The sequence below is a fragment of the Citrus sinensis genome, chromosome 2, assembly GCF_022201045.2.
Source record: "Citrus sinensis cultivar Valencia sweet orange chromosome 2, DVS_A1.0, whole genome shotgun sequence".
In the NCBI taxonomy this organism is placed as follows: domain Eukaryota; kingdom Viridiplantae; phylum Streptophyta; class Magnoliopsida; order Sapindales; family Rutaceae; genus Citrus; species Citrus sinensis.
In genome coordinates this window covers 4,762,489-4,775,798 of record NC_068557.1, presented here as the reverse complement: position 1 = coordinate 4,775,798, position 13,310 = coordinate 4,762,489, and the positions used below count along the sequence as shown (strand labels likewise).

The following is a 13,310-nucleotide window of genomic DNA, read 5'->3' as shown; positions in this document are numbered from 1 at the left end:
GGTTAAATCTCAGCCCTCAAATTCCTCTATTGGTTATCCAAAGGCGCATTTATTAAAAGACAAATGACTGGGTCTGACGCAAAGTAGTTGGATCCTTCAAAAAAATCTTTATAAAATATATTTATTTCTTAAATTATGAAATCTAATTCTTTTTATTGTTTTGATTTGTAAGGATATAAAAATTAAATAACCATATTTAAGATGTTTTTATTTATGAAAACAAACAAGATGTCAATTATATTCTAATATATATATATATAATATTATTAAAATATTCATATTCAAACCAATTTAAATTTTTAAAAAATTTAGACTCATTCATATTTCAAAACAAAAAAAAATTACCTAATTTAATTAACGATTGTGCATAACTATTCATTTATAAAGCTAATTATTTTTACTATGTACATTCTATTCATAACTTCACTTCCTATTAACATATGAATAGTTTTGCCCATGTTGCGCAATGCAATTGGCAAATACTCAATCATAATGAAGTATCAAAATGTCCTTCATTAGTTTCTTGAGATTGTAGTTTATTCGGATACTAAGAAAAGCAATAGAAATGTCAGATAAAACGAGGAGAGGAGAAAAAATTGAAAGCTTCGTTATTTGCCTTTGATATTTACACGTGAATGACACTCTAAACCAAAATATGATTATCGATTCTTTTTATGGATCAAGACTTATTATGAAACAATAAAATTCAAGTGGTGCTTAATGTAAGAAAGATGAGAGAAATTTGACCTCTCTCTTTATCGACCCACTCTCTCTCTCTTTTTATTTTTTTTTTAATTTCTTTCGTCTTTCTTCACACTTAGCATTTTTCATAAAATTCACGTGACATTCAATGAAACCTTTGGTGAATTGCATGTGATGAGTTTATACACACGTGTCACCTTATTTGCCTATGATTAGTTAGGAGCCGTTGCCCTTATTCGCCGATAATTGGTCACAACTATTGCCTAATATTCATCTATCAGTTTAGATCCATATTTAATTTTTCCGTCATCATTTAGAGCAAAACTTTCGAAAATATAAATCGCTAACAAAGATAATTTCTAAGCCAGTTGATAAAATATTCATTTACCTGAAAATTACCAAGCATGCATTCAACCTCGTCTGACTTTTTTTTCCTGTGAATATTAAGTACTTATAATATCAGCCTTTTCCTTATGACCACTATCTGTTTTACACGCACATACAGACAAACACATACGAAGCAAATTATTCCTCTGGCAAAAATATATTAACCTTTTTTAAGCAAATTATTATTATTTTTTCCATAAGAAATGTAATGTTTCAAAATAATGACAACTCCGCTGCTACTTTCACTTGCATAACAATATCTATAAATCCAACAGTTCCAGCCAGAGAAGTCACATAAAAAGTTACAAAGCTAACCGGCCGGTCCGAATTTCTTGTGTAGGTTCTAAAATGGACCACATATATAGCCTGTGACTTTGTGGTATGTTCCGGCAGAACAAGAAACCAAGTCAAATTTGTACCTCAATTTTACCGTCGACGTACTTCCTCAAGTTATTTATACATGTTGTTTCCACATGCATTCATGTCATTTGTAAAGGAGGAGACCAAAAAAAAGAAACAATGAAGCTAACATTGGTCACAAGGCTGCTTCTAGCCCTTTGTTTAACCCTTTTGGCATCATCACTTAGCTTTAGTGAAGCCAATGATCATCAGCTGGCTGACAACGCTATTAAAAGGCTGATCAAATCAAGGAGTAGGTCAAAGAATAGTCCTGCAGCTTTGCCACGGTCTTTCAAAAAGATTATTAATTTTAATGCCAGGAAAGAGTATTCTCCAGCAGTGCGATCCAGTATTTATCAGCCTCAGACTGGTTCAATGGAACACGACAAGATTAATGCATTGCCGGGCCAACCAAATGGCATCGGCTTTAATCAGTACGCAGGATATGTGACTGTTGATGCACAAGCCGGAAGAGCCTTGTTTTACTATTTTGTTGAGTCACCAGAAAACTCTTCCACAAATCCCTTGGTTTTGTGGTTAAATGGAGGTATGTACATCAATAAGAACCAATATACATACACAAACACACGTATATATGTATGTACACATATACATATATAAAGTTTTTGCTTTATTCACTTTAAAAGAGAGGAAATACAATGGCAGAATGTCAAAATTGTTTTTTTAAACCCTCTACTTGTTCAGGATTTGAATTCCAGGACTAACTGAATAAAATTACTTGAAAACAATTCGACCAGGCCCTTGTGGCAGCTGCAGGAGAAATATTGTTTTTCATTAAAGAAATTAATAACCATAACCAAAATACTGATTTTTTTTTTTTTTTTGAAATTTGCAGGACCAGGATGTTCCTCATTTGGGAACGGAGCCATGACTGAATTAGGACCTTTCAGAGTAAATAGTGACGGAAAGACACTATTCCAAAATGAATATGCATGGAACAATGGTAAGCACTAAGCAAAACTCTCATTCTTTTGTAATCAAATCAATTTTCTTATTACTTAAAAAACTTACAATAATTTTAAATGGCAGTGGCAAATGTAATATTCCTGGAATCTCCAGCTGGGGTAGGCTTTTCATATTCGAATACAACTTCAGACTATGATCACGCAGGTGATAACAGCACTGCAGCTGATTCTTACACCTTTCTTGTAAACTGGCTTGAGAGGTTCCCCCAATATAAAAATAGAGATTTTTTCATTACTGGTGAGAGCTACGCCGGTCACTACGTCCCTCAGCTTGCAGACACCATTGTATCTCACAACAAAGTTGCAAATCAAACTATAATCAATCTCAAAGGAGTTGCGGTATGCATGATTTAGTGATCTCTATGTATATAAACAATTAGTCTTTAATGGGGACATTCTCATTTTAATTAAATAGGGACACCATTAAACGGTAAAAAAAAAATTTACTAACATCAATGTATTAAAATATTAAAAAAACATAACTTTTATTCATGTAGTTTCTATTATTTTGTGCTTTAATGGCGTCTTGATTTTAATAAAATGAAACATCTTACCCGAGAATTATTCTATCTTAAAGTTTTGCTTTGCAGTGTATTTTCTTTTCAATATGTATATAACTTTTTGAATTGCAATGTTAATAATTTCAGATTGGTAATGGAGTGCTAAACGATCCTACTGATGAATGGGGAGCCGTTGATTTTTATTGGAGCCATGCTTTAATTTCTGATGAAAGCTACAAAGGGATCCACACATATTGTGACTTTACAAGTGAAAATAGTACGGAACAATGTGACAAGTTTCTATCTCAGTCCTCGGACGAGATAGGAGATATATTTGGTTACAATATTTATGCCCCATTTTGCAACGGGACTGGTACCCAAGGAAATCCATCTGGTTCAGTAAGTCATTATAAACAGCCTGTATATAGTTAAATAATAGCAATCGTCAAAACTTAAATATTGTTGTTGGACAATCCCTATCCCCATAAGATCGATAGGTAATTGAAACTAATAATTAATTGGTAATTATCTAATTGCAGTAGGAATTAATTGAGTCCATTAAAATCTCTGTCGTCATCTGCAGGTCAATGAGTTCGATCCCTGCTCACGCGACTATGTGAATACCTATCTGAATAGTCCACAGGTTCAAACCGCTCTTCATGTAAATCCTACAAAATGGAGTAGTTGCAGGTATGCATTCCGTATAATGCACCGGCTTAAGGCTACTCTTGGAATTGTGGCACAGTGCCTTAAAAGCTTAAAAACTTCAATTTCACTGCTGTATTTGAATTTTGATACGGTGCCTTAAAAAGCTTCAATTTTAATCATTTGAACTTTCTATCTACAATTGTAAATGTTTTCCAAATAATTTAGAAATGTAGTTCGAAACTTATAGGTGCTGGATAACAATATGAGACAAAAGTCTATGGTTTAAGTGAGCGATGACTTTCAAACAGAAAAATTTGGCAGAATGCTGATAGAAACAAGTTAAAGCTAGTGTCGGTTTCTCAATTGAAAACTTAGTAAATCAGCACCAGTTTCAACTTTGTTTCTGTTATCACTCTATTTCTATAGTATTTTGTGTTGGGGGGACTTAGCATAAGATTTCTAGGTATCCAACTCAAAAGACTAGTCTTTTAAGTGGAGTGACCTACCACCTTATAAATCCAAGCATCTCCCATTTACTAGCCAATGTGGGACACAACTCAACATTTTGCTTTACGGTTCAAGTAAATTAACTTATATTTTAACTCTTGCTGTAACATTCGCAGTGCTATTGGCTGGACTGATAGTCCTCCGACAGTCCTACCGCTCATCAAGGATCTCATGGCTAACGGCATAAGAGTGTGGATTTACAGGCAAGCATAATATTATCACCTTAATAAGAGAAACTCTGTGTGTGTGTGTGTGTGTATCTTGCATTGAGCATGCAGCGGGATGTAATTGCCTTTAATTTGTTACAGCGGCGACATAGATGGAGTTGTGCCAATTACATCAACCAGATACTCGATATCAAGCCTCAACCTTCCCATCAAGACGCCTTGGTATCCGTGGTACATCAACGCCAATGAGGTAATTCTTACAATAACGCTAAAATCTCGGACTCTTTGTGTGAACTGATGTAACGTATGACTATTGATTAGATGAAAATACAAAATATTAAAATATATCATATAGACCATATGATATTTTCTTTCCACTAATATTATTATGTAACGTTAGTTGTACAAAAATAATTTATATATTTTGTCCAACGGTAGTTGTTCACATAAATATAAATTAATTTTGGTGACAGGTGGGAGGGTACGTGGAGGGATATGAAGGATTGACATTTGTTACAGTGAGAGGAGCGGGACATTTTGTTCCAAGCTACCAGCCGAAGCGTGCACTCGTTATGATCGCGTCATTTCTTCAAGGAATCCTCCCTCCTTCTGAGTCCTGAACGCTGTCTCAAACTTTGAATAAGCCCCAAAAAAAAATGAAAAGAAGAAGAAGTAGAAATAACACATATGCAAGCTAATAATTAAGAATTTCAAGCAAATTCATTTAGTAGTCTTCACTCAATAATTCAATTACATATGATGTAACAGCTTTAAGGTTTGTTGTTGTCGTTATCTTCTTGAAAGAGAATAAAGGTTTGAATAGCTTGTTGAACTTGATACTAATAATTTTGGTTGCAAAATGACAAGATATGATTGACATATAATCAATAACAAATTAACAATGAAACACCAATTCCTATCAATGCAAAGGGTTTTTCAAAATTTAGATTCAGTAAGTATGGTTATTTGAATATTTCTTCCTGACAATCTTTTTTTCTTTCTTTTTCTTTTTTTAATGTTATATTTCTTTCATAAGGTAAGGCTTCTTATATCCCCTAGGCTGTATTTATGTCCTTGCCAAAGTCAGTTTTAAAAAAAATTAATTTTATAAAATGTGTGATGGGAGAAATTACAGATTATCTCTAAGATACCATGTCAGTCATACAATAAGTAAATGATATTGTGATATATGTGCATTTCCTTTAAAGAATCAGCAAGCAATTAGTAGTTATAAAATTCAACTACACATATCATACATGCATTAATAGTTGTATCATATTTGATGCATTCTAAAATTCCTTGCGTGGTGAACATTCCTCTCAATGCCTTAACTATTCAGAAATATATGAAAATAAGTAAACTGCAAAGAGAAGACGAATGGGAGTGCACAACTATAGGTGAAGTGGAAGTGTGGAACAAGTAGATAAACGAAACAGATAAGCAGAACATTCCCAACCATTTAATTCAATAACATTCAAAAACAAAAAATGCCGGCCAAATTTTGTATTATTACTAATATAAATCATAATTAACGACCCGGAATCTCCCAAAGCACAATAATCCGAAACGTCGATTTTTTTACCATTCATTCTGATTATTATATTTAACACATCGTGTGTCGACTTAATTACACACTGCAAAATTAAAGATGAAGAAAATTATAGCAGTGTTTTCACTTTCATGGCTACTAATGTCTACTTGCCTTTTAATATTACTAATTACATTCGCTGAAGCCAATCAAGCTGATAGTCTTGACAAACTGATCAAGTCCAAGAGGTTGAAAGACTGTCCTCTGGCTGAACTGCAAGCTGATGAAAAAGAGTATTATTCAGCTGCTAATACTTATATTAAGCCTCAGCAAAATGGTTTAATGCAAGCTGACAAGATTAAATTGCTGCCTGGCCAGTCTAACGGTGTTGATTTTGACCAATACTCCGGCTATGTAACGGTTGATCCCAAGAGTGGACGTTCACTCTTCTACTATTTTGCTGAATCCCCACAGAATTCTTCCACCAATCCTTCTTTGTTGTGGCTCGATGGAGGTATATATGTATACATTAACCCCAACTACTGCCCTTTTAAATTCATTTTCACTGGCTTTTTTTTTTATATTATAATTTTTCTGTACAAACTGGGGCATAATGATATTGGTTAGTTAAAAACACTTCTTGAAAAATGCTTTGAATTATTATTGACAGGACCGGGATGTTCATCTCTGGCATATGGAGCCGTGACCGAATCAGGATCCTTCAGAATGAATAAAGATGGAAAAACGCTTTTCAGAAACAATTATGCATGGAATAATGGGGATAAAACTTTACGGCTGTTTACACCTGATATATATTTTTTTCATTTGTTATATATAATTAAGTACGTCATGTCTATCAAAAAAAGAAAAAAAAAAAAGAAAAAAAGTATGTTATGTTTACAAACAATTTTTGTATGCAGTGGCAAACGTGATATTCTTGGAATCCAGCGGGGGTGGGGTTTTGGTACTCAAGTACAACTTCGGACTATAAGCTTAATGGTGACAAATTCAATGATCAAGATTAATATACCTTTTCTTATCAAGTGGCTTGAAAGGTTCCCGCAATATTAAACCAGGATTTTTACATAGCCGGAGAGAGAGCTTTGGCGGTCACTATGTGTCACAGCTTGCATGCACCTTTCTTCAGAGGAGCAAAAATACTAAAAGTACCTTATCAACCTCAAAGGAATTGATGTGATCAGTCCACTTAATTAATAGATTATTCTATATGCATTAACTTCAATTATTAGCTTTTTAAATGATTTGGGTATTAATTTGATCGGGGTATATAGATTATTATTTCAGATCGGGAATGGATGGATTGATGATGCCGTTGCTTTAACGGCTATATACGAAAATTTTTGGACTCATGCATTGAACTCGGACGAAAACCAAAAAAGAATTTTCACTCACTGTGAGTTGTAAATGAAAGCAGAAATACTAAAGAATGCTCCGACTCCCGTGACGAAGCCGCTGATGAGATCGGTGATATTGATATTTACAACATTTGTGCTCCAATTTGCATTAGCCCTACTTTCGGAAATGGCTCCCTTGGCTCTGCAAGTCTTTCTTAATTATATCACTATTTGCAAATTGATCAAAACTTATCGTGTACAAAACTAATCTTTGATCTTTCTCTGCTCAAATTGGTCCATAACTTTGACCCTTGCACCGACCGCATCGTGGACGCTTACCTACATATTCGAGAGGTTCAAATAGCCTTCCATGCAGCACCCACTAACAGGACTGGATGCACGTACGTACCAAACGAAATGCCAATTTTTTTTTAAAAAAAATGTTTATTTATTTATGAAACTCAAATTAATTTTTTAACCCTTACCTTGCTTGCTCGATTCCATCTTAATAAATTACTTTTGTACCATTTTAATTCTTTTTTTAAATGGACACAGTTAAACATATTTTAGGTTTAAGTAGGTTTACATTATTTTATTCCTACATTGGAATTACCAGTTTCAATTTGTATTTCCTTTTTTTTCAGTCTAGCGATTCGTATTTAGCTGATTGATTGATTCTCAATCAAATCTGCAAGTGGGAGAATTGTTGAAAAAAAAAAAGAAAAGGAGGGGCACCGTTTTTGTAGAAGTTGTGCCTCACCTTTCTCTGTTTTTTTTTCAACAATTCTTTTACTTGGAGATTTGATTGAGAATCAATCAATCTCCACATCATTCTTTCTACTTCGCCATTTTCATGTTACTTATGTTTCTGCAAGACCACAAGAGGATCTACTCCATACAAACTTGTCAATGTTGATTGACTTGGTAAAAATATCTACTAGGTTGTTGTTTGTTAAATTGATCATAAGTTGATCATACGAATTAGGTAGATTTTGAAGTAGAAGCTCCGCACGTTCATTTTCCACAACGAGAAATTATTCCCGTCGAACTTCTCAATTTCGAACTTTGCTGTTATTTTGTTGATAAATACCATGCAGAGGCTAGTGTACCACACTTCGGATAGTTGTGAGTATGTGTGAAAATGCACACCAGGAATGTTCCCAGGAAATACTAGAGGGATTACAATGGTCCCACTTAATACCCAGACTCTTTAAGTACTTATCACCTTTGTGACAGAACTTTCCTAGACATGTACAAAACCACACAGTTACTCCACTCACACCACTATTCCCTACTTGAACAGTACCATATGCATGAATAATACCTTGGTGAATAGTACAATATGCGTGAACAGTACCGTTTACCTGAATAGTACCCGACTCAAAAAATACAACCAATAGCTCTGATACCACATAATGCCACTTGTCGTGAAATTCTTGATAAGCGGTAGGGAAATAATGGGATTGTCCATCCAGTGAAAAGGATTGCAGCTGTAAGAAAAATTCAATGATAACTTTATTTAAGACTATTATGAAATCTATACGACATAGAGGTGTCTTTAATTTACATAGGCTAATCCACACCATTATTAGGGTTCTAATAGTGAACCAAAATATTACAATACTTTTAATCCTCATATCACTAGTAAAATATTTTCCTTCTATTTTTGTCCGTGAACGTAGGCTAAAAACCGAACCACGTAAATTTTTTGTGTCCTTTGTGATTATGTTATCTTATTATTTCTCAATTTCACTTTAGTTACGTGTTTGTTTCACCAATCAATTTCCCAACACATTAGAGTTTCAATTTACAAGTAATTGTTTCAACTAGCTAGTTAAAGACAGATTCAGAGTTGTACAACTTTAAGAGATAGCGAGATTAATACTTTATTTATTGTTATTTGTTTTGTACAATTTCAGTGGTGATTTAGACGGACTTGTACTAGTTGCGACATCTAGATACTCAATTAACACCCCTATCTTCCTGTAAAAATTCCATAGTACACCAATAACGACGGCAAAAAGAAAAAATTGTCTTACCTTTTACAAGACTTTAAGCCTAGAATTTTAAGTTTTTATTTAGTTGAAGAGTTGAGTACTTGATGAAATTAAATTTGATGATAACAGTTAGGGATGGCAATGGGGAGGGGAGGGGAGGGGACCAATCTCCCCGTACTCATTCCCGATATTTGCGTATGTCCCCGTTCCCTCCCCATTCCTGTCAGAATTGCTTAAAAGAATCCACATCTCCTCCCCGAATAATAACAGGGGATCCCCGAAAGTCTCCGATCTCCGAATAACTAATACATTTTTTTTTCGATTTTGAGTTAGTTATATTAAAATAAAAAATTTAAATAAAAGTAAAGTTCAAAATATATCTTACATTAACATTGATCCATTACAAAAATCACATGCAAAATATAAATTATCAAAATAATTATCTTTGTCAATCTTCATAATCCTACAACAAAAAGAAAAGGAATTTATTTTTATATCGACAATAAAATAAATGAAATAAATGTGAATATTTAATTAATATTTTTAATAAAACAAAATTTTTGGGCTAATAGAATCTACCTGGCCTTTTTAATGTCCTAAATAAAAATTTAAGACTTTAATTAGTTAATTAGGCCTAAAAGTTTAATAATATAAATATTTTGATATTTTTTATTTTTACCAATATTTATAATTTTATAATATAATTCAAATTTTATTATTTATTTACTAGTAATTTTAAAAATTAAAATTAAAATTAAAAATTAAAATAGGGGAAATGGGGAGGGGATGGGGATTCCACCTCATCCCCGTCCCTTCCCTGAATAAAAAATTGAGTAAAATAATTTCTCCATCCCTTCTCCGAATAAGAAATCGGGTATAAAATTATCTTCGTACCCTCTCCGAATGGGGAAAATCCCCAAGAATACCCGTCCCCGTGGGGATTTTTGCAATCCCTAATAACAGGTTGGAGAGAACGTGGAGGCATACCAAGGATTGACATTAGTTACAGTGAGAGGAGCTGGATGTACATCTTGTTCCACGGTACCAACCAGAACGAGCACTCGGCACTCACTTTGATTCCTGAATTCCTTCAAGGAATTCTTCTTCCCTCTAAACCATGAGATTCAGGAAGAAATTGAAGTAATTGCTTCTCCTCACTTTACTTCCATTTTCAATAATAAATTATAAGTACTTGCTTCCATGATCTCAAATCGGTTGTTCTGTGAGCATATTTCTGCTCATCCTTTTTTGTTCAATTTATTTTTATTGCAATGTATTAGATACAGCCAGTCTAGGATTTAGATTCGGTGGTAAAACGAACTTTGTGCTGAGCTTTTAAGTTTTTATGATATTGTATATGATTGGCAGATATTAAATGAAAAAAAAAATGTAATTAAATTTTAATCATAAATAATTATAAATGCACCCATTATAACTCAGATTAGATTCATCGTAAAATTCCATGTAACTTGACAAACTTGAACGTTCAATCTTTTGGCGCAGTTGAATTTTTCTCGCACTAGTTGATAAAAAAAATATATTTTGTCCATATTATTTTATCAAAAGCAGAACTACAACCTTTAAATTTATTTATTTAATTTTATATGTAAGAAATATATGAATTACATTAAAAAAAATTTAAAAAAAAAATTACACTTAATACAACCCTTCATCGGAAAAATTAAAAGTTACTCGATGACTTCACTAATACATTTTTTTTTATGGGAGAAGAAACTAAACCTTTCATTGGATCAAACAATATTTAGCTTACACTTAAAATTGAAACCTAATTTTATTTAAAATTTTCAATTCCCTTATTATAAATAGTGTCTCTTTTTGGGATTCCTATTCTTTAGAGTGATATTTTTACCCTCACTCAATAATTAAAATTATTTATGTTCCATTCAAATAATAATAATAATTTTGATGGAAGGTTTAAAAAAGTAAAATCGGGATTTTCAAATTTTGGCAGGAAGATCTAGGAAAGAAGATTTCGGTCAATAGTAATTATAATATAACAAGGAAAAACTTATTATATACTGTTTCCTTTTGAAAACAAGATTTGTCTCAACAAATTCTATATATAAGCGTGAAAATATTAATAATTTTTATACTCAAGCGTACTCCGCTCCATCTTGTTGATTGATTCAATGGCACCACAACAGCTATCATGGTCCAGTCTTCCAGATGAACTTCTATCAGTAATTATCCAAAAACTGATTGATTCCGATGATATTTTAAACTGTGCAGTCTGTGCAGCCGTCTGTTCGTCATGGCAATCTGTCGTCAAAGATCTTTATCACCAAATTAGACCTAATTTGCCTCCTCTCTTGCTTCGAAACTTAAACGAAAATTGCGTCAACCGTCAGTCCTGTACCTTCTTCAATCCCAAAACAAAGAAATTCCGCGAAATTCCATTACCAGAAGTAAAGGGGAGATGGGTTTCGTGTTCATCTCATGGATGGCTGCTAACCGTAAGCTGCTTGGATGAAACCCAAAATATGTTCCTCTTACATCCTTTCACCAGGTCTCAAGTCAAGTTACCCCCACCCCCACCAGGAACCCAACTCCAGTTTCTAAACGGCTTGAGGGTGATCACATCGACCAGCCCTTTGGATCCAGACTGTCTCGTTCTTGCTTCCTTATATGTTTCGTCAAAATTGGCCTTTTGCAAACCCGGAGACAGGAATTGGACGAGTATAGTACATGATCAATATATTCGATTTACCAACACCTCGGCCCACTTTTATGACGGTCGGAACTGCTGCAAAGTAAAAAGCGGCAGTGGAATAAAGAGATACAGAACTCCAGATCCAATAGCAATACATAGTTTTGATGTCTGTCGTTCAAGGGGACCCTTATTTTATAAGGGTTACTTCTATTGTCTTGGTAGTTGCAATTTCATCTTCCGTATAAGATTTGATCATCCTCATGCACCTACAGCAGAAGCAATGCCTTTTAAACCACACGAATTTTGCTGCAATGCCAGATACAATTACTTGGTGGAGTTGAACAGCGACTTGTTTATTGTTTCAAGATTCCTTATACCTCACAAAAGCTATCCTTGCGAGTTGACTTGTGCTTTTATAGTCTGCAAATTAGATTTGGAGACGGAAAAGTGGATTATGGTTAACAATATAGGTAACAATGCAGTTTTATTGGGCGAGAATAATTCCACAACTTGCGTTGTTAGCAGCGATGGAGAAGATAATTATTTTGGAGCAAATTGCATATATTTTGTTGATGACATGTATCCAAGGGATATAGGAGTATACTACATGACTTCACAATGTATTCAACGGCCTCGACGGCCTTTACCACTTTGGACAACGTCTACAAGTCTAAATTGGCTTCAGGTCTGATCAGAGTATAGATAATGTATCTATCCTCCATTCAGCAGATGGCATATTTTTTTATTTTTCTGACTAGTAATTGTTTCTCTTGTAAGTTTTTGGGCCTTTTGTCAAAATTTTATATGGATCTTTTTACCAAAGTAGCATTGTTGATCCATTATACATATTTTTTTTTTTACCCGAAAACAAATACGCTTTGATTAAGAAAATTAAAAAAAAAATAAACTGTTTTTTTTCACATTCTGCTTAAACAAAAATATGTTAGAAAAGCTATTAGCTAGCAACACAAAATAAAGAAGCAACATAAGATAAAGAGTAAGATGAAAGAGCGTTATATTATAGAATGATTTTATTCATTCCAATTGTGTGTACAAAATAAAGAGATAGATTTCATTTTATAGTTACATAATTACTTCGTGAAATTAATGGAAAAATTATGGATCACAATTTCCTGCGAGATAGTAAGAGTTATAGGGAAGCTAAAGGTTATTAATAGGAGATAGTGGGAAAACTAAGAAATCACATTTATTTTAATAAATTCATAACACTCCCCCTTGGATGTTCATTACAAAAAAATATATCTCATTAAAACATTTACTAAAAAAACCCTTAGGGAAAAAAATTATTAACGGAAAAAAAGTACATTATTCATTGATGTCTTGAATAATTTTGGAAATATAGAGTTACCTCATTAAAACTTTACTAGGAAAAACCCTATGGGATAAAAACCTAGTGAGGAAAAAGAGTACAACATATAAAATTTCCTCCAAAATAAATTATT

The 13,310-nt window shown here is 33.3% G+C and overlaps 3 protein-coding genes across 3 annotated transcripts; all 3 read left to right on the top strand.

Moving 5' to 3' along the window:
* Positions 1–1,410: 1,410 nt before the first annotated feature.
* On the top strand, positions 1,411–5,128 carry LOC102616361 (serine carboxypeptidase 1-like). The gene is made up of 8 exons (XM_006470431.3): positions 1,411–2,035; positions 2,345–2,452; positions 2,539–2,813; positions 3,122–3,373; positions 3,558–3,664; positions 4,246–4,332; positions 4,438–4,546; positions 4,770–5,128. Exons 1-8 carry the CDS (start codon positions 1,471–1,473, stop codon positions 4,914–4,916), a joined length of 1,650 nt encoding a protein of 549 aa, XP_006470494.3. The 5' UTR covers positions 1,411–1,470; the 3' UTR covers positions 4,917–5,128.
* An 817-nt stretch (positions 5,129–5,945) lies between these two features.
* LOC102616651 (serine carboxypeptidase 1-like) lies at positions 5,946–7,102 on the top strand. Its single transcript, XM_052435430.1, has 2 exons — positions 5,946–6,338; positions 6,495–7,102. Exons 1-2 carry the CDS (start codon positions 5,987–5,989, stop codon positions 6,893–6,895), a joined length of 753 nt encoding a protein of 250 aa, XP_052291390.1. The 5' UTR covers positions 5,946–5,986; the 3' UTR covers positions 6,896–7,102.
* A 4,224-nt stretch (positions 7,103–11,326) lies between these two features.
* On the top strand, positions 11,327–12,538 carry LOC127900249 (putative F-box protein At5g55150). The gene has a single exon (XM_052434847.1). The coding sequence runs from the start codon at positions 11,327–11,329 to the stop codon at positions 12,536–12,538; it is 1,212 nt and encodes a 403-aa protein (XP_052290807.1).
* The last annotated feature ends 772 nt before the right edge of the window (positions 12,539–13,310 follow it).

Excerpts from the sequence above, each read along its gene's own strand:
- LOC102616651 (XM_052435430.1), top strand. The coding sequence starts at position 5,987 with ATGTCTACTTGCCTTTTAATATTACTAATTACATTCGCTGAAGCCAAT. Across the intron at positions 6,339-6,494 it reads TTTGTTGTGGCTCGATGGAG|GACCGGGATGTTCATCTCTG; the intron begins GTATATATGTAT and ends TATTATTGACAG.
- LOC102616361 (XM_006470431.3), top strand. The coding sequence starts at position 1,471 with ATGTTCCGGCAGAACAAGAAACCAAGTCAAATTTGTACCTCAATTTTA. Across the intron at positions 2,453-2,538 it reads TGAATATGCATGGAACAATG|TGGCAAATGTAATATTCCTG; the intron begins GTAAGCACTAAG and ends TTTAAATGGCAG. Across the intron at positions 4,333-4,437 it reads ATAAGAGTGTGGATTTACAG|CGGCGACATAGATGGAGTTG; the intron begins GCAAGCATAATA and ends AATTTGTTACAG.
- LOC127900249 (XM_052434847.1), top strand. The coding sequence starts at position 11,327 with ATGGCACCACAACAGCTATCATGGTCCAGTCTTCCAGATGAACTTCTA.